At 32.5% G+C, this 21,166-nt stretch overlaps 1 protein-coding gene across 3 annotated transcripts; it reads right to left on the reverse strand.

Moving 5' to 3' along the window:
* Nucleotides 1-110: 110 nt before the first annotated feature.
* On the reverse strand, nt 111-13,273 carry LOC145627309 (uncharacterized). 3 transcript variants are annotated; one of them, XR_014111368.1, is made up of 17 exons: nt 12,998-13,273; nt 12,754-12,894; nt 11,182-11,273; nt 8,208-8,304; nt 7,632-7,675; nt 5,007-5,095; nt 4,299-4,390; nt 4,058-4,204; nt 3,313-3,460; nt 3,076-3,152; nt 2,535-2,606; nt 2,361-2,408; nt 2,151-2,278; nt 1,922-2,069; nt 1,428-1,635; nt 938-1,098; nt 111-826 (listed from the first exon to the last, which is right to left on the reverse strand). XR_014111368.1 is itself a non-coding variant. In XM_081679702.1 (16 exons), the coding sequence occupies exons 1-16, from the start codon at nt 13,097-13,099 to the stop codon at nt 1,049-1,051; spliced, it is 1,683 nt and encodes a 560-aa protein (XP_081535828.1). In that variant the 5' UTR covers nt 13,100-13,273; the 3' UTR covers nt 113-1,048. The 3 variants fall into 3 exon arrangements, 1 of the variants encoding a protein (XP_081535828.1); XR_014111369.1 differs by having other exon boundaries at nt 111-744; nt 865-1,098; XM_081679702.1 differs by having other exon boundaries at nt 113-1,098.
* Nucleotides 13,274-21,166: the final 7,893 nt, after the last annotated feature.

Consider the following 21,166-nt stretch of genomic DNA (forward strand, 5'->3'; position numbering starts at 1 on the left):
ATGGAGTGGATATATTTAAGGTTAAAATAGGTCTTGATTCTCTTTAACTCCGTAAAAACTAAAAAGTCATATGTAACGATTTTTAAGCGATGAGGGAGTATTGGAGTAAACAATTAGACATATTTATGTCATACCATAATTGGCCGGTATAAAAACTTATTCTGTTTACAAATAAACATGAACTAAAGCCCTCTATTAAAACTTAAAGAAGTCGGTTAGACTCAATGTTGTCTATTAGATTTGAGTGTTAATGAAAGGTTATCATTCTAACCGCAAGTGTTTATAATCTGTACATATGCGATAGCCGCTAGGATAGGCTGAGTTTGACTGATACTGAACTTCTGAGGGGTGCATGATGTTGAACCTGAAGGTGTTCATTGCATAGCCGTATCCACAGGCATTGCTCTGTAGTCTGTACAAATTTCCTCTAATGCTGATGGATCACCGTACTAATTACAGACTTGAATCAGCAAAACATAATCAAAGATTTTACATATATTTCCTCTTTGGAAGGTGTTTTATTGCAGAGTGCAGACGGACTGAAATACAAGTCTTGAATTCAGGTTTTATTGTCCAGTAGTAAGAAATTAAGTAGAGATTTGTTGAACACAGCAAAAAGAGATTTTATGTTGCACAACAACTTGAGAGTTCTGAAGCTGTCCTCTGCAAAGTGCACTCCAAATAAGTTGCAACAACTGATCACTTCAGCCCAGAGTAAGCTTGGTGATAAGCCAGAGTATTGGTCTGAAGAGCGGCAGCATAACATGAGGATGAGAGTCAATCAAATCCGGAATGCAAAACAGATATAAGTCCCATCACACCTCATCTGGAAAGGAAAGTACATGTAAGGGATCGATGCACAACCTTTACCTTCACTCACGATCTACTCTCGAAATAACTTTGAAACAGTTAAGAAGGCATTATGACAAGAAATTACAGCTTTCATCGAACCCAAGAGGCAAGAGAGATATTCTACTCAGGTCACAATTTCAGCAAAAAATATAAACAGAAACAAATTCAATATCTCTTGTTGCAGATTTTGCATCAATCATCTGTTTGGAAGGATGTCTGAGAATGCAAAATCATGAAATGGGGGGCCTGAAATGAAACATTAATTTGAGTCAGCCACATAGCTCAATGTAAGTTGTTCATATTCAAACAAAGCAAATTACATTCTTGCACAAGATTTCAAAAGTAGTTAATTAACAAAGGTAACAAAGGACTGCAGGGTAAAGGTAGAATCCAAATCCAAGTCACATAGATAAAGTATTTATATTTATCAAATTTAAAAGGATGTAAACCCATAGGAGTCAAGCCACACCAGCTGAAACAAGTACTATAAAACATGGATTTGATCCAATAGTAACAGTGTAATCAGGAACAGCAAAATGCCTTGCACAACTACCAAATTTCAACGAGAAACTAACCTGCTTGTCCAGCCAAGATATAAAATGGGACATGAGCAATCATTTTAGTCCCACCATCACTCCAGTTCACAGTTCCTGGATATTTCTCTCCCCTGGGATGTCGTGAAGATCCCAACACAGACATACATATAGCAGGCTCATTCAGTAAACCCAAACAATCACGAGCCCTTGTCCAAACCCTTGCGTCAGATAATCGAGATCGAACTACCTGAGATGTTATACTCAGTTAGCCATGGACAGACTAAACCAATTTCATCCTGGGCAGATATTTCACAAAACATTGTACAGTGACAACACATCAGAATCCCTCCCTGTTCTCTTCAGTTGGGAATGCTTAAAAATACTCCCTTATCCCCGAAACTCAAATCAAACGATGATCCCAGGTAAAGCCAGATAAGGTCATGAGAGACATCATTATAAGAAGAAGCTGACAGATATCACAAGATCCGGTAGGAAATCCAAGATTAATTATAAATTTCAAATGAACTTCAAACCTTTGCTAAGGATACACGACCCCTAGGTAGTAATTCACGGTGATAAGTAGCAAGTTTTGCAATAGCTGTTATAACAAAGCATAGAAGTCTGGACTGTCCCGCCTTCTCAGAGCCTGTGCTAGTGGTGCCTTGTCTTAGACCAAGACGGCTTCAAAATTAAAGCAAAATACTGTCAACAAAGACACCAAAAATTTATTCTTTAACAAGGAGAAAGTACGGTTGAACTTACCTAGATGAGAGGTTCTCGTATAAAAGTAACTCCAAACTTTCAAAAAGTTCACGAGCAGCATCTTTGTGAGATTCACCGCCCCCTCCATGCTCGCCAATAGCCCAACAAAGTTGTAAAGCCAACTCTGTCTACCAAAGAAAATACATTCAAATCTCAGAATACATTTACCAAATACATCGACATTCTAAAATTAAAACGTGATTGTTCAACCTTCTCTTGGCTGTCATAAGCTTCACCAAGTCTGTCCACGATAGGTTTCTGCAGAGCATTAGAAAGCAATAAATTCTTAGGAAACAAGTTTTAAAATTGAACGATGATTTCTTCTTCAAGTTTAAGCACACAGCACAATTATGAATTATGACACATATACAGCCACTAAGGTACCTTCAGAAGTGAGATAAAATCTGGTGAGCGCTGAAATGAAGCAAGCATAAATTCCAAGAGTCTTTTTCTGACCTGTGTGAAAAGTATAATTGTCACTAATTGATACTTCCCTCAGCAAGATACGGAGTATCAGAGCAACAAACAGAAAGCCTAAAAATTATCAAAATCATAAAATTAGAAACTGGAACATCTATTTGTATACTCTAAGCAAACATCTACTCATCTAGGCATATATGTTAACTTTTAATTTTAAAAACTAAACAAGAACCAAAACAAAAAGTTTGCATTTAATAAAATAAATAGCTTGTGATTGCATATCAAGCAGAGAAGAGAAGTCCTCATCATAACAAAGAAAGCCTAAGTTATGAGCATAATGCATATGCGGCTATGAAATAGGTTTGCATTTGAATTTACCTAATGCTCCTTAAAATGTTGATTTTTAACAATTCTAAATACATCAAGACAAAGAAGATGAGCAAAGTGGACATTATATTAGTTTAAGTAAAATTTCTAGACTTCCTACAAATCAAATGCACATTACCTCATATGAAAAAATTTTGTCTGGGAATATAGCAGCATGTCTTAACATAAGCATGGGAATAAGCGCACAGATCAAGGCTGCCAAAAGAAAAGGCAAAGATGCTTCAGAACTTAATGTATTACAGCATTACAGTATGACAGAGTGACTATAACAGCAGGTGGCACAATGACCTAAGCAACAAGTCTATACACTATGAAGTAGTAAGTAAAGCAGATGAAAATGGAAGAAGTCTCATACAATCATTGACATCGCGTAAGGCTATAGCAAAATATACATCCAGCAGGCGAGGTGCGATCTTTAGTGATTGTTTCAACCGGTCAGACTGAACACCACTTGTAGCAGCCTGTAATGCTGCAGCAATTGCAGGTGATGTCCAATGACGTTCCTGGAACATACCATCATTTCTTAAGTCAACCTTTAGTCTCACGGCAGTAAAAAAAATGTGAAGTCAGCAAGTGCAACGCTTCCAGTTTCAGTCAAGTTTGTTATCAACATCAACCTATATGTTGATTATGGTAATTGGCATAATGCACTAAATGGCAAACATACAAGATGATAAATATCATCTACAGGGATTATGTAAATAGTAAATAAAAAATATTTCTCCCAATGGTCTACACCAGATTACCAGGTAAGGTTACTTTTAGCTATTTATGTATTTCCATGTTGCTTCTTAAGTGGACACTGCCAAAAGGCATTGTAAAGCAGATAAAATGCATAATGCAGGGTCTAGACCTGGAACATGCTTAAAGCTCCTTAATACTTCCCCTAGCCCCAACCCTCTGCCTCTTCCCCTTCATGCTCAACCTAATTGATAATAACTCTTAACCTTCAGGTTCAAACCTTGCCATGTCATCTTTATATCAAAGAAAAGTAAATTACATAGAGAACCCAACACCAAGATCCCTACTATACTATTATAAAATTAATTTGTCAGAAATATGTGAAAACATAATCATAATTCATAAATAGAGATTCATACAGTGATAAAGTCATTCTCATCTTTAAGAAGATCAAGGAAAGCAGGATCAGCAACATCTATAGTATTGCTATCCTCAGATTCAGAGTCACCTTCTCCGCCTGCTATGGTTGAGCCAGTATATGCCTCATCCATTAAGGCAAGTAGCATCTGCATCCAAAAACATCTATTGTACTTCAAAATTGTCCAGACAACAGATTAAAAGGAGTATGATACTGAAAAGTTCTAGTTTCATCAAATTTACCTCAGGAGCAGTACTATTCTTGATTGAAGCAATGCTGTTACCAACCAGTGTTCCAGAGCTTTTTTCCACCTTTTCAAGAGCAACAACCAGGACTAGCACAGCCAAAAGGTAATCATCATAAGCACATAACACTATTATAAACTCTTTAATGATAAATTGGAAACTCCTTTAGACTAAGATTCTTTAAGATTAAAAAAAAAAAAGGATCAGAAATTTGTTCTCATAGAGAGCTGACGACGGCCACAAAACTCCCCCACCCCCCCCCCCCCCCCCCTTTCATACCTCAAGTCCAACCTAGAAAACTTAAACAACTATCTACAATGGTTAATATTTGATATTAAATGTGCTAACATAACTATAAATGAGACAGCAATGGTCAGTTGCCAAACTCAAATGAGCACTTGGCTTCAGATAAAATCTGCTTACCAAGAATTAATAGGAATTTATAATAGGCTACGACAATTGCAAAAGATATAACAATCATCACATGTAAAGTTACTGCTAGTGAGAGGGGGCTATTTTTGCCCTACTAACAAAGTTGAACCATGAACGTGCAAGAGGATTGTTTTAAGAGAATCATGTGCAAACCAGTTGGTTTGACCTTACAATGTCATCTTATGTGGCTTAATGTAGACAATTTTGAAAAACAAATCACTCCAGACTTTTCAGTAACATTTTCCGGTATATGACACACTATTGCAAACTCACCAGGCAAGTCTGCGATAGCTGGAAATAAAGCCAAGAATGACCCGGGAGCTACTAGCGCAGGAAATATCTTCAGAAATGATTTCTCAAGCCTGCAAAGTAAATTAATGTATAATGATCAGCTGATACTTTAGTTAGATGACTTAGATCACGGTAGGTGAGTAGAATAAGAACTTCAAATGTTAACTTTATCATATATAACACTATAACAGAATGTATCACAATGTGTACATTTACATATATGATTGCACCATATACAGGTCTTGTTTACATAAATGCATATTTGATACTCCCTCCGTTTTTAAATACTTGCTCCATTTCTCCATGCACGGAGTTTTAGGAGAAATTGGAGAAAATAATAAAATATGGAGGTAGTAGGGTAGTTGAAAGAATAAAAAATTGTAAAAAGCCAAAGTAGTGGAAGAATAGGAGCAGAGAGAGAATTATGTTGGGTCCAATAAGTGTGAGAAATGAATTAAATATTGTAAAAGCTTTCCAAAAAAGGAAATGGAGCAAGTATTTAAAAACGACAGGTTAAGGAAAGTGGAGCAAGTATTTAAAAACGGAGGGAGTATTTAAAAGATTTATACAAAATTATCATAATCTATGTTAGTTACCAGACAAGAGAGTAAAAAGCTGCTTCAATGAGAACATCCATATGGGATCAGCTTAACAGCCAGGTAGCCAGCTATCCAAGAATAGTGTTTGCAGTCAAAGAATACATATAGTAGCAGAACATGAAGCTGGTGATGTCTGAATGGAACAACTAACCACATAAGCTTATTACCAATGAATTTTACTTATGCATGGGTGCACAATAAGTTTATTATGGACATGGCTCACAAAGGACTGACTGCCAATCACAGATACTACATGGTTTTCCAATTTTTCTATATTACTCTAGCTCTTTTTCCGCAAATACTAATTTTTCTGTGGTCTTGTTCGAAGGATATTAGTTGAACAAGATTTGATCTAAGCTAACAATTGTGTAACATGGATCAAAGACAATGGAACTTATGCATGCATCAATCCAAGCATTGATCCAACCATTTCAACGCCAATTCAATGAATTTGTTCTGTTTAAAGTTTATAATAAAGAACCAGAGAGGTAATAACTCCGTATTGAAGGATTACAGATAGCTTGGTTGGAATGAAGAGCTCAAGCAACAAAGACTATGACCGATGGATACTGTACACAGGTCAAGCCGATGGTTCGAAATACTCAAAATGACAGCATGAACAGAAAGGCTAAGGTGCTAGCAATGCATCTCTCCACGTGAAAAACATGTCTCCATTTTATTTTATTAAGGATGTGTTTGGTAACTAGCTTATTTGAGCAAAATTAGCTTATTTGACCAACATTAGCTTATTGACTATTAGGTAAGCTAATTCAAGGTGTTTGGCAGGAAGCTTATTTAAAGAGCTTATTCCACTAAATAAGCTATTTCCAAAAAGCTCTTTTTTTTGGAGCTTTTTCAATTAGCTTATTCAATTCTTATAGTGAAATGACACTTATACCCCCATTTAAATTAAAATCTTATATGAATTACCTACCCCGCAATTAGCTTATTGGTCATTTCACATAATCAATCAACTTTAAGCAATCAGCTATTTACCAAACACTTGTATACAATCGGCTAACAAAATAAGTTAGTCAAATCAGTTAGTATAATTAGCTAGTTAAAAATCAGTTAACACAATTAGTTTCAGCTTTCAGCTTTTCCCCAAACACGGCCTAAGTGTTACGCTTTCCTTTATAGGTCATTTTTTTAAAGGGTCACTTGCATTTTTGGCAAACCCAACTAAAATTTTAATATTACATCTCTCTCTTGTCATGGTTTTCACTTTTACTAATTTTATTATTTCTCTCCTCTCACATCCCTTACTTTTCAATGAACTATTAACCCCACTATCCTTTCTTGTAGTTTTTTAATACCCCACCTATATCTAGGGATAGCAATTTAAACCGAGTTCGATTCGAATCCAATCCGATCCGAAGGAAAAAATCCGATTCGAATCCGTTTAAAATTAGTCCGAATCCGATAAAATAGATCCGAATCCGAATAGGAGGTGGATCGGACTTGGACCCTACACAAAGTCCGACGGAGTCCGATCCGAGTCCGAATCCAAGAGTATAAGCATATGCTCTATAACTTGGGACAATTATTTGCTTGTTTTGTAGCAAAATTTTGTTATGTAACTTAATTTATAATTTAAATATGTTATGTTTATACTTTCATTAGTATGACAATGCAAGCAATTATAAGTATATGACATTACAAAAAATAAAAATAAAAATAAATATTCGGATCATTTCGGAGGTCCGAATAAACGGACCGGATTCGGATCCGAAAATTATGAGTCGGATCGGATTCGGACTCGGATTTTTCGGATTCGGACTCGGATTCGGATTCGGATCCGAGTCCAGGGTCCGTGTACTAAACGGATCGGATTCGGATTTAGCCACATCCGACCCAAATCCGATCCGTTGCCATTCCTACCTATATCTTATTTTAATAAAGCGATGCAAACCATTAGCACCAATCATCAAGATTCCGAAGAATTTGAATATGGTGAAGACTTCCACCATTTGATAGCATACAATGGAACAAATATAGAAATACTTACTTCTCTCCATTCCATGCAATGAGCTTCAATAGCAAGGGAAAGAACTGCAAGCACATGAAACAAACTAATAACTCAAATTTGCTTTCCATCTTGTAAAATTAACATCACAAATGTTAAAATACAACTCAAAAGCCTTATCAATACAAGATTAACACATTAAAAATCCATCTAGAACCTAAGCCTACAAAGAGGTAATTAGTAGGAAATTTCAGGTATAGAATACAATCAACTTAATGGCAGAAATAGAAGCAAAAGCAACCATGAGTGCACACTTTGATTAAGAAATATTAGTGTCAGAGAAATATGAGCAGCAAAAACACTTGGTAGAGCAAAAAGAATATAATTTGATAAAGGAACAAGGATCATTAATCCTTGAGTTTCTCATCCTACTGAAAAATTGCAATCACACCTACTCAGATATACTCCGGCTTCCTTATAATTTTCATAACTTGGGTTGTGCCAAAAGGAATTTAACTTTTCAAAGAAGCAACTTTACTTGACATCAGCAATACCTAGATAAATTCTATGAGTGTGCACTTCTCCTATAAAGAATAGCATTACAGTTCCAGAACATACTTGAGGTAGCACAGTTGGAAATGAAGTCTGAAGCTTCTTTTTATTCACAATAAGAAATTCGATTGTTGCCTCTGCAATGACAGGGTCAGCAAAATCACTGCAGTCAACATTAAGTTATTGATAGTTAATATTAGGCCACTTCACTAAAAAAATAATTTTTAAAAAAAAAAAGAAGAAGAATGCCATGACTTAAACAATTACCAAAAGAAAGGTTGAGAATTTATTATCCTCAAAACATTAATTGTTGCCCATAACTCTTGATTTTTTAATGGTGACAGTTCATAGTCACAAATTTGGCTCAGATTGAAAACCTTTCCATCTTGGGTTCATTTAAAAGTTAAGAGTGATTAGATTTCATTTAAAAGAGTTGTAGATGTACTATGGCTCCAATGTCTAAACTATGTACAATAATATTTTCTTCATTGAAAGTTTATTATGTACACAAGTACGCATATTTCTCATTTTTAGCCCTTGGGCCAGCTACCATTTTCATCACTTCTCCCTCCAAGAGTTCCAAGCCCCAACCCCATTATCCATTTATCTCACCTTTGATTGCATTAAGCTAGGAATATTTTCACTACTCCCCTTGCCAAAAATACTTTTCTCAGCATGTCTCTAAGAAACAACTGTTTACGAGCCTCAACGTTTCAAACTAAAAGTGTCATTATCTAGACCTCAGCTATAGTTGAATTTATAAAGATTAAGAGTTCATGTTTGTAGTGCTGATAGTGAAGGGTTCGTTTCTTGATAGTGGCAGACAGATTGTGGTTTCATCTTTTTAGAGCTAAAACAAAAGCACCATTAAACAATATTATGCTTTGTTACTAGTTTCACTTCTAGACCTCATCAATTGCATTTCTCATACTACATAACTACAAGGTCGGCAACATAAGAGAATATATTATCCTGATGCCAGCTTCTTTTAATATGCTAATACAGCTGCCTCCAACACACTACATCAATACTTACTTATATACTAAAGTAATACCCATCATTATCCCCATAATACATGTATAAACATATCAGAAAAAACTTTCCCGCCAAGAAACTTTGTTATTATTGATTTTTTTTAATGTTTATTTTTTATAGATTTTTTTGGGTTATCAAAAAGAAAGAAGTTCGTTAAGATATCTAATTATTAATACATTTGAAAATTTTAAAAAAAAAATATATTTGTTACTGAACTTGGGATAGTTACGTATTAATAGTATTGTATCACTTAGATATAGATATTATTAAAAGTAGAATAATTTTAAGATTCATTGTGAATTATATTTTTTATTTATTATTTTTAATTGAAGTAAAAAATTAATATAATCGAGTATATGTGTATGTCTTATGTAATTGCATTAATTTATTTCTTTTTAGGTGACTGCTTGTGTTACATACTTACATTAGCAACTATAAATTTATTACTTTTTATGATTTTTTATTTCCAGTGATTATGTTTTGTAGGTACGTTTTCTAATAAATAATATTGAAATACTACTACAAAATTACTATAAAACCGTGCGTGGCACGGGTTCTGAACTAGTATTACATATACTTCCTCCGTTCTATTAATATTGCAACAATGGACTTTTTACACTATTCATCACTCTTGTTTGACCATATAATATGAGTTATACGTTAAGCAAAATATAGTCAAGTGGGATCTTGTTGGATTCGTCTCATATAATACTTTCACAATATCAACTTTTTATAATTTTTACTCTTACACAATTATAGATATTTAGCATATAAAATGTGTTTTGGGATGCGTAATTTCCTCCTTGTTGCAATATTAACAGAACGGAGGAAGTATACACTATGGATTTGCAATTCACTAATATAAAATGATTAACATCTTAAAACCCAACTAGAAAAAAGTTCAAATAATTATAAATAAATAAATTTTTAAAAAAAGTTCTTCAATATCCTAGCATTCTAAATTTCTAATCCAAGTCGGCATATGCCACATAACAATTCCCGCACTAGAGCCTCTTATAATGCCAATTATTCTTCAAGAGATTTGATGATCTCAAAGCACTACATACCATTTAGGCATTAATCCTTCATAGCTAGCCAGCTTTGACCCGATCACACCCAATCACAGAGTCACTTTATACGAAGGTTAAGATGGTATAAGAGTAATAAGACTACAGACACCAACTAAACATCACTAAAATAGTAAAATGGTCTTCTATAATGCAAAATACTACCTTGTATTTACTGGATAATCTAAGTGACCCTCAAATACCCCCACAAAGATTCCTGGAAAGTGTATTTCGGCTAATTGCATCTCAATTGTGCTGGACTGCTGGCCCACAGCCTCTTCAAATATGGACTGTGTACAATCAACATCCAGTTTCAGACACATCATTCCAGCTATTTCATCATCTTCCAGTTTAAATATATTAAGGGTTTTATCCCAAATGCTCCTCCAAAGTAATAACTGCGTGTATATTCTTCAGTTTTAGGCAGAAAATACATAAAATGGGAGTGATCTTTTTGGTTGCTCATTCCCTTTCCAATGCTAATTATATGCACACAGTTCAAACCTTAGATCTTAACAATGTATTTGCTTAGAACATAGTTTGTTAACACCAACTGTCTACACGCACAAATTCTACAAGCTTGGACAGGAATTGAACATCTTTACTAAAGTTCATATACCACTCAAATTCACCCATTGATAGGTCGAAAGAATATGGGATTTAGTGCTATCATTAGATAAATTCAGTTCCATACAGGAATCACCCTTAACAATAACGCCTAATATCAAAACCAAATTAAATTTGTGTAATAAGACAAAAGTGTGTATATTAAGGTCTATTCTTTTTAAAAGACTGAATCATAACTACAAAAAGTTCACCTTTGACATTTTTCTTATTGTGAATACAACTACACACATTTATGGGCAGGAACATCAGACATTAACAGTTTAGCATTCCTGATATACTGTTTATTAGATATAAAGGAGAGGATAAATCACCGGCTCAAGCAAGAACGAAAAAATGTCCTCAGACTGGGATCAGCATCATGAAGAACAGACTCTCCAAAGTCCAAGAAAAATTGGAGAATGGCCTGTTGAGAAGAAAGCACCACAAGGAGTAAAAAATAAAATCTTCATTGACAATTTTAATAAGTATATAAATTTATACAAACAACATACACGAACTAAGAATTTAACTATCAATGGACTTTGTACAAGGTCTAAACATCTTCATCCCTTAGGTTAGTAAGTGATACAGGTGTTTGCAGCCAGAATGCCTGAGTTATCGATCCTAAATACCTTTTTGCATATTGTATTTTATGTATTTGTATGTCACCGTCATCGTGAGAAACTATGGCTTACCATTATATAGTTTGCTTAAATCTTCATATTTCCTCCAAATGGGGAAAATCAAAAGGAAAAAAAAAAAAAACTTTTGAAGTTTTCGAAAGTAGCTCTCTGCTTGTCAGGGGAAAGGCTATCAGGCTATGTACTCTTGAACTCAATATACCAATGAGCAGTAGATCCACCAGGCTTTAATTTAAGACCTAGGTAATGTTCTAACCTAAACCTTTTTAGAATTCTCCAAAACTTTATTTATCCAATCATCCAAGATATAAGGTTTTAACGTCTCTATCCACATCTGAACTCTGAAGTAATCATTAGTTAATATCCAAGATCCTGAATTTGGCTTAATAAAGAAACCAACTATTGTCCAAGGAATTAGGCAAAACTAAAGGAGGATACGGATAAAAAGCAACCATTAAGGATTTTCCAATGAGTACACAACATACATATATATTGCTCACATCTTTGGCAAACATTTCATTTGTCGTTTGGTTGGATCATTTTGAATGAGTTGGAATCCATTCCATCTAGTTTTTGTTTGGTAATTTGGTTGAGGTTTTTAGTAATGGAATTTCATACCCAAGGGGTTCTAATTTCCCTCCATACCCACGGAATCCCATACCCACCCCTCCCCTAAAATTCACAATTCATTCTATTAATGAAGGATAGAATCCATTCCAACAATAAAACCAAATAACTTAGGACTAGTATGGGTTTTAGAATCCATACCTCTCTACTATGAGATTCCATAGCAATCCATTCCAATTTGATGAACCAAACATCCCATGACTCAGAATAGGTAAAATACATAGATAACATGCTTGTGTAGGTGAAATTGATCTCTACTCCATGACTCGAGTTGACAGTTAGTTTAAGAACCCAAACTCCACAATGCAAATATTTTAAAAAACACTTGATAGAAGGCTAAAGAGCCCCTCAAAACATAACTAATATCTAACAATGATCATTATAGATGCCTCCGAAAAACACCAAATTATAGATACATCTCTGCAGAAATCCTCAGGTCAAGAAAACCCATCCTTTTTCTAAGTTCAAGAAAAAGTTTGTAGAAAACCAATTCAACTATCTCGCCCTCCAATTTCTAATTTCCAATTTCTAACAATAATAAAATGCAAATTCCCCAGAAATAAATCAATAATCAATGCACAAATCAACAACATTTTAAAATAAATTCCCAAAATCAATGAAAATTTAATCACTCACCAGCAAGAGAAGGCCATGAGAAGAGCGAGACTGGGAGAGAGAAGCAACAGAACGTTGAAATAGCTTGTTAATGGAGGAATAAATTCGAGCAACTAAATCATCAGACTTCTCAGCTTTACAAAGCTCACAAAGCTTCTTTACCTGCTCACAAATTTCAAGCAAAATTCATCAAAATTTTACATTGAACTGAATAATTTCAGAGAAATTGGAGACGGGGAAAACCCTAAGAGAGAGAAAAACTGACGGATTCAAGAAGAGAAGGATCGGAAGCAGGTGAAGTGGAGTCTCTGGCACTTGCTGAGAGTGTTCGGAGGTAGAAATCCCAGTTTTTATCACGATCAGCCATTTTATTTCAACGATTAAGCTCGTGAATTTAGGGTTTTTGATTACAGATTATTGAAGAAATTGGGTGTTACTTTTGCAAAATTCAATTGTTCTTGCCTTCTTGGGAGTTTGAATACGAGTCGCCGGGAAGCGAAGAGAGATTGAAGAATTTCAGGTAAATGTTGTATTGTTGTGCCTATTGTTTAGTGGTAAACATGTCAGCTAGGTAGTTGGGTACGAGTCGAGTCGAACAAGCTTACGAACCTAGTACTCCCGAGTGAGCCGTGTCTGGAATGAGGCTAATTAAAAGTCTTAGGGATTGTTTTCATTGAGTGAAGTTAGCTGAACAGAACTAAACTAAATTTATTATAGCTGAATTGAACTGAATTGAAATGAATATTTTATAAGACAAGGAAATTAAAAGTTGAACTGAACTAAACTGAACTTATTAGGGCTGAACGAGCTAAACTGAATTGAACTGAACTGAAAATAATCGTATGAGAACAGACCCTTACTCACTACGTGTTTTGAAAATTTCTCGGTATATGTCATGTACTCTAATGACTTTAATCATTAATGAATATGTTTCCTGTTATTAAGTTGTGATTAGATGATATTATCTCACTTATATTTTGTTACTTACAAAGTTTAAATTCTATGAAACTTGGTACTAATGAATGAAAAAGTATTTTGGTATCATTTAAATTATATTGTAGTATAGTCATCAAAGACAAAAGCTATATTAGGCTAAAAAATGCTCCTTCACGACTTGGAATAATCTACATCTATTTTACCATTACTAAATAAAGAGAATAGCCTTAGAAAACTCTGACAATGGATAGTTGTTATTGTTAAATCTTCTATCAATAATCAATCAATCAATAATCAATCAATCAATAACTTAATACTAAAACAGACACCTATATGTCACTTTCTGGTGCTGTTTTTTCCCTCTAAAATCACTAATTTGATTTTTTTTTTTCTTTTTTTTTTTTTTCATTTTACATGACATTTACTATTTAAACATTGATTACACATGATTCACAATATATTTATCAAATCAAAATTGATTTTGGTAAATTTAAGTTAGTAAAAAATAAAATGAACATTGTACAATTTTCAATATACATTAAGTCAATGCCTCTTGCATTTTTTTAAAATGGAAAGAATATAAAATTTTATATCATCTTAGTGATCTTACCATAATATACATATCTCATATATGATTAAGTTAAGATATTTAATTTCACTTTTGCCACCAGCAAAGCACATGTATTTCGCTTTTGCTACCGGGGAAAATTTAATTTTACTTTGCTACCATACAAAAATAAGTTTGTTAAAAATTGCTATCACTTAACACTTTCAGTTAGGGTTCCGTTAAGTTTTCAAAAATTGCAAAAATTAAAAAAAAATATTAAAAAAGGAGGGGGAAAGGGAGTGGGGTGGGGTCGCCAGCACCGGCCGCAGCTTTGGGCGTCGGGCGCCGGCATGGGGGAGGAGGGCTGACGGGAGGGGCCGGACTTTTCAACAGGTGGCCGGGTCTTTTTTTTTCTTTTTGAATAAACTTTACGGAACCCTAACCGAAAATGTAAAGTGGAGCAATTTTTAACAAACTTGTTTTTGTATGGTAGCAAAATGAAATTAAAATTTTCCCCGATAACAAAAGTGAAATACATGTGTTTTGCTGGTGGCAAAAATGAAATTTAAATTATTATGCAATCTTAAAATTGTAAATAAATTTTAAGATTGCATAATACTAAAATAAATCAATTGTAAATACATTTTAAGATTGCATAATAACATAAATAAATGACGAATCTGTAACGTAATACGAGCTATAGTCTTGAAAATAAATAAAAAACTAAGCTTGAGAAAATAAACTTCACTTGGATAATGTCAATATGAGATTATGTTAATTTATTTTGCATTTTATTCTTTAAATAGAATAGACAAGAGTTATTTCATTAAATAGTACTATAAAATTCATTTAGTATTTATAATTATCTCTCTATTAAACACGCTATACAATGGCAAAATGGTGTAGCTTATGATTTGCCATAGAATAATTTAGATGTCCTCGTGCATTACTTTTGATGGAGCTCTATTAATGTATATAACTATATTTAAATTTGTGAAACTGATACAAGTAAGATTTAATTGGTCCTCAAATCGATAAATCTATAAGACAAGTTTTTTTTTTTTTTAAAAAAAAAAATCTGTAGCCTTACACAAACAGACACTTAATTCTACCAATTATAAATTTCATATGACTAATTTTTCATCTTGATATCGTGATGCTAGACCCGCAAATATCAATCAATACTATATACTAAAAGACACACCAATAATGACACGTGTCATCTCCTGGTGTGTCCTTAGTTATTATTTTTTTAAAAAAAAATATTTTAATTAAGGAAACAAATCATTTACCAAAATTATATTATTTTTTTTACATATTCCATATTGACAGGTAATGATTATTATATTTGTTATGAAAATATTGTGTGGATATCCATTATACTCTTTGTAAGTTTCCGGATTATTCTAGATCTAGGGTTTATTGTTATCTAAGCAAACCCTACTTATTATATTCTGTGTATATATACCCCTAATATATGGAATAATATAGACAGATCAATTCTCTCTCAATCTCTCATCTTTCCCCCTTATTTCACAACACGTTATCAGCACCAAAGCTCTAAATGATTAATAATTCTTTTGATTCATATACATATACATAATTGCTTTTCAATTTGATTGACAGTTCATCGTATGCAAGAAAGTTATTTGGGTTTAGCAATATATTGTACTTCCTTCTTGATCTTTGTCTCGTCGATTGGGTGTCGTCTCGAGCAAAAATATATGATAAAACAAAATCAACCCTACCCGGCTAAGGAGACGAGTTTAATAGCAACTTTACGGTATCCCTATATTCTTTTCTCCGTATTTTATTGAATTTGTCAAATTATTGTCTTTCTTAAAATAAACTAATTAATTATAGGGTATTAGACTAGTCATGTGATTGATTAATTTATATGCTCTGTTTTTTATGAATGAAATATGAAGCTCGTTAGATATGGGATATTGCTATTGATTTGTTTCAGCTAAGTTGTCGTATTTGAATATGTCTAATATTGTTTTGTTTCGGCTAATTTGTCTTATTTGAATATCTATAATTTTGGAGAATGATATTAGCTGATGGTTTCATCATCAATCTCCGTCAAATTATGTGATGATCTAATGTATACATGTTGCTTTCAATTGTATCTGGTTTACCACCATCATAGAGTGTTCAAGTGTATTAGTTATGAACTGTTTTAATAGTTGTAGATTATATTTTTTTGGATTTAGATAAGTTCCAATAAAATACATAAGATGTTAATTAAACCCTTCTTAAAGTTTGAACATTAGATATATGTTATAGGATTTAATGAAGACTCGAATACTTTTATACTATCATAAACCTGAGAGTTTTTCCTTCATCACTTCTTTAGTTCCCTTTGAAGTCGAGTGAGTATCAAGAAAGTGTGATTTTGAGAAAATAATAATTGTTAATCCATGTGATAAACTATGTTACAAAGTATTAGAATTGCATTTGGTTGAATGAATTATTCCATTGGTTTAGGTTGACTACAAGAATAATCTTAGTTTTACCTTGTATAAGTTTTGTTGCTTCTAATTGTTTACTTTGTATTTGGTTTTGTATAAAGTATAGCAAACAAATTATGCTATTATTATTGTTTTTATTTCGTGATTATGCCTACTCATTGGCTCATTGCTATCAAACTTAATTAGCTTTATCACATGATTTTGTTATGTTTATGTGATATGTTTATTATTAATAATCTAAGATTATCTATTATTCATCATCATGATAATCTACTATAAATATATTTATCTAAACTAGATCCTAAGTCTTTATTTATAATATTTTTCTCATGGTATATGTTTATATCTTATACTACGTATTGTAGATGACATGTGTTTTTACATAGGTTTAAATGTTTAATGCTAAAGAAATTTAAATTAATTTTGATTTATTATGGAGTATTGTTACGATATAATTTCCTAATTATATCTCAAAATTAGAGGATATACTTCACCATATTAGGAGATATTGATAAATATTGTGTACGTAATCCCAAGTGATAATTAGATGAAATATATGTAAACTAGGAGTAGATTGATTATGCACACGTAATCCTTGGCTTGAATCAAGGACACGGTTATGGAGTATTGTTATCACTTGTATATTTAGACAGTGAAGTGGAATAAAAGAAAAAAGGCAGAGAAAATATTGTGGAAAATTTCTTAACTGGTATACATAATATTTAGTTATATATAATATGCCTAAGCTAACTGCTCAAGAAGTCTTAATTTGATCAAATTATGTGATTATGATGAGTATGGATTAAACATCATGGATAAACATCATGGATTATTTTTATAGTAATGTATTGAGGTCTTTAACGATGATTGTAATATTTATTAAGCCCATAAATATAAGAGGTTTCGTTTTTTTTAAGATGAATGTTATTGGGCATGAGGAACATGATAAGTGTTCTATAAGTATAATTTTATATAAGCATGTTTTTGCTAAAAGGAACACGTTACTTGATACATGACATTGCCAAAGGATTTTAAAGGTTGTTGGATTGATTCATTCCATACCCCCATATGCAAGGATTAGGGGGGGATTGTAAGTAATTCTTGCATATAAATAATAAAATATATTGATGGTCAGTTTGGAATATACTTATACTCAAATATTAACTATTTACTTAATAGAGATGGCCACATGCATATTATTTAAATATTTTTAAATGATACCATCTTGAAGATGGATATAAATGATTGATCATATACTAATTATAAATGCTCCAATTAAATTATTGTCCCAGAAGGACAATATCGGTTACTAATGAACCTAAAACACGTCTGAAGCGTTGCAGTCTAATAGAGTTAAAATATAAGAACTTTTGGAAAAGAAATGGAGCATCTATTGGACAAATTTGAGGAAATGATAAATCTCATTACATTTTTAGAATAAAATCACTTTTAGTAAAATTCATATGTTCCATGATTATGTAAAAGGCTCAAGAAGAGTATGAAATGTCCAACAAGATTAACATGTATCAAGATTATAGTCAAAACTCCAGCAGAGTATATATAAGTAATTTTAAATAAAATATTAATTAGTCAATTGTCTTGCCAATTGTATAAAGAAACACATGTTGGTGTTCTAACATCACATCACATTCATGGCCATGCACATAGTAAGTTTAATAAAGTGATCACTAGTGTTGAAAACTGACCAGAGTTCAAATTTAGAGAAGTGATTGGATGTGATAATTAAATTAGGCCATCCGGGTTTAATAATAATTACCCGTCATGGAAACCTGAAGTTTCATTTGATAATGTGCTGACGCTTTCTCAATGTTAAATATATAAAATGAATTGAATGGCAAGACGTAACATTGAGATTGAGTTATATTTGGATTGTGAGTTATAATAATTTGTATTGATGGAAATTTCAAGATTTAATATGTTTTGATTTTTTATATAAAGGACTAATGGCTGACCAGAGGTTCACCAAAATAACTTATATATTATTGTTAACTATCAAGTGATCAGAAGCTCACCAAATACACTATTTAAGTCTTAAAGATCCAGAAGATCATCACTTACTAGAATTATGAGCAAGTGATTTATGCTTGTATAACAATTCTTTTGATTGGGGCTATTATATGTCAGCACATATGAAATAGGAGAAGAAAGAAAAACGTACAACTGCACAACCCATGTCTCCCCCATTGACATTGTTTTCAGAAGATATTATGAAAAGGGTAATATATAATAAATACACATGCAATGTAAAATTAATGAAGAAATGATTCTTCATTGAAGTTGTTCTCCAGAAGAGATGAAACTTGTTTAATACAAACCTTCTGTGAAATTAATATTGATTGTGATCCTCCTAATGAAGTGAATTTTATTAATGCAAATTTGTCTACTAAGTTGGTATATAATAAGACGCCCCTATAAATGAGATATTTTACCAACTTAGGGGGAGAAGAAGAATTAGCAAAAGTTGGAAAAATTAATCAAAAAAAAAAAAAAAATATGATCCCTATAATAGTAGTTTGAAAAGTTATATGCCAACTTTTGTATATATATTATCAAGATATGTTGCACATTTATGATTTGATTTGTATTCAGTTATGACTCATGTTGCGTAGCGTTGAAGATACATTTTGGTCATATTAATTATGTGTATACATTGAGATAGAATCTTGCCAATTATACTTGAATCACTACACCTAAAGTGTAGATTGTATGATCGGTTCCAATTAAAATATATATATATATATATATATATATATATATATATATATATATATATATATATATATATAATGATATGTCTAATAGATATGATATTTGACAAGATAGTGCAGTTGACACTAATAGTGTAATAGTATATAAATACCTTAGTGTATGAAATACCCTAAAAGTGGTATAGATATCTGAATTATTATAATAGATGGCCTATGATGTAAGAAAGTTATGATGGTACCAATGAGAAATGTATTCAGATATCATAGTAAAATAGCATGCGAAATGTAAGTTAAAGGAATTTTATGATACCGGTACACAATGGAACCGGTGAATAATATGCATATGCATAATGGAATGGACTAGTGAATAAGGGATCTGAAATATATGTACATTTTGATGTCGACATAATGAAATGATCATAAGTTTATCATGGACCCGAAGTCCAATGAAATATGGATTTTTAAATCCACACTGTACAGTGTTTTGCATCATTTTGAGTCTTATATTCATGTACATGTAAGTCATAAGTTAATGGTTTATTGCATATGTATGAAGTTGTTAGATGTATTACTCACTGTATATTTTGTTTAATATGTTAATATGTTATCATGTGTTCTATATCTCATATTGTATGCATTAGTTTCTTACCATGACTGTCGTTTATGTGAATGTTCATTCAAAGTATAGTAAGACATATTTACAACTTTGATGAAAATTAGAAAGAGATATTTATATTCCAATGGGCTTATAATTATTGATGACACTGATTTAATTGCATGTTATGAATCATGTAAGATGAGTTCCTGAGAACTTATATACGACATATTTAAATATCCAGCCCTACAAAGTTTATATTCTTGAATATTGCAATTACTAACAAACTCTTGAAAATTCAATGTAACTACATCATTGACATCTCAACCTGAAGTTGAGCATATGAGAGTTAATGAGATTTACTACTTGTATTTGTAAGAGAGCTATCATGTCAATTATGAAACATCTAAAGAGTATCAATGGAATACTTATGCGTGAGAATGTTTTCTTATGGTCCAGAAGAACCATGATTAACGTATATAATTACATGTGTTATATTATAATTCATATGAGATTGAAAAATGACATTAATAATATCAAGTTTTTCATCAAATTATTATTAATGAATGTTTGATCAAATAATGATTATCAATAACGACTTCCAGAAGAAGTCATAACCGCATAAGTTTAACCTTTAAATCAACTGTTAAACAGAGATTTGAAATATTGATATTAGAGATAAACACATGTATGGTGAAATGAAGACACTTCACATGTTAACGTGAAGACTTGAAGATGCAATTTCAGTTTAGGAGGATCGAAGATCATATCAATGAGTGATATTTTACTGCATATGAGAAGATATACAACATATTGGATTCATTGTTGCGGCACTAGAAGATTTCAAGTTATGTATTCATCAGGGGGAGAAAATACGCGCTGCACTCTTTTTCCCTTGACCATGGTTTTGTCCCACATTGGGTTTTCCTGGTAAGGTTTTTAATGAGGCAGCATCTCGAGCGTATTACGAAGAATGTTGTACTCTTTTTCCTTAATTAGGTTTATCCCATTGGGTTTTTCCTATTAAGGTTTTAACGAGGCACAATATTCGATAATGGACATCCAAGGGGGAGTGTTATGAAAATATTGTGTGGATATCCATTATCCTCTTTGTAAGTTTCCGGATTATTCTAGATCTAGGGTTTATTGTTATCTA

This window comes from Chenopodium album, chromosome 4 (genome assembly GCF_948465745.1).
Source record: "Chenopodium album chromosome 4, dcCheAlbu1.1, whole genome shotgun sequence".
Lineage (NCBI taxonomy): Eukaryota > Viridiplantae > Streptophyta > Magnoliopsida > Caryophyllales > Amaranthaceae > Chenopodium > Chenopodium album.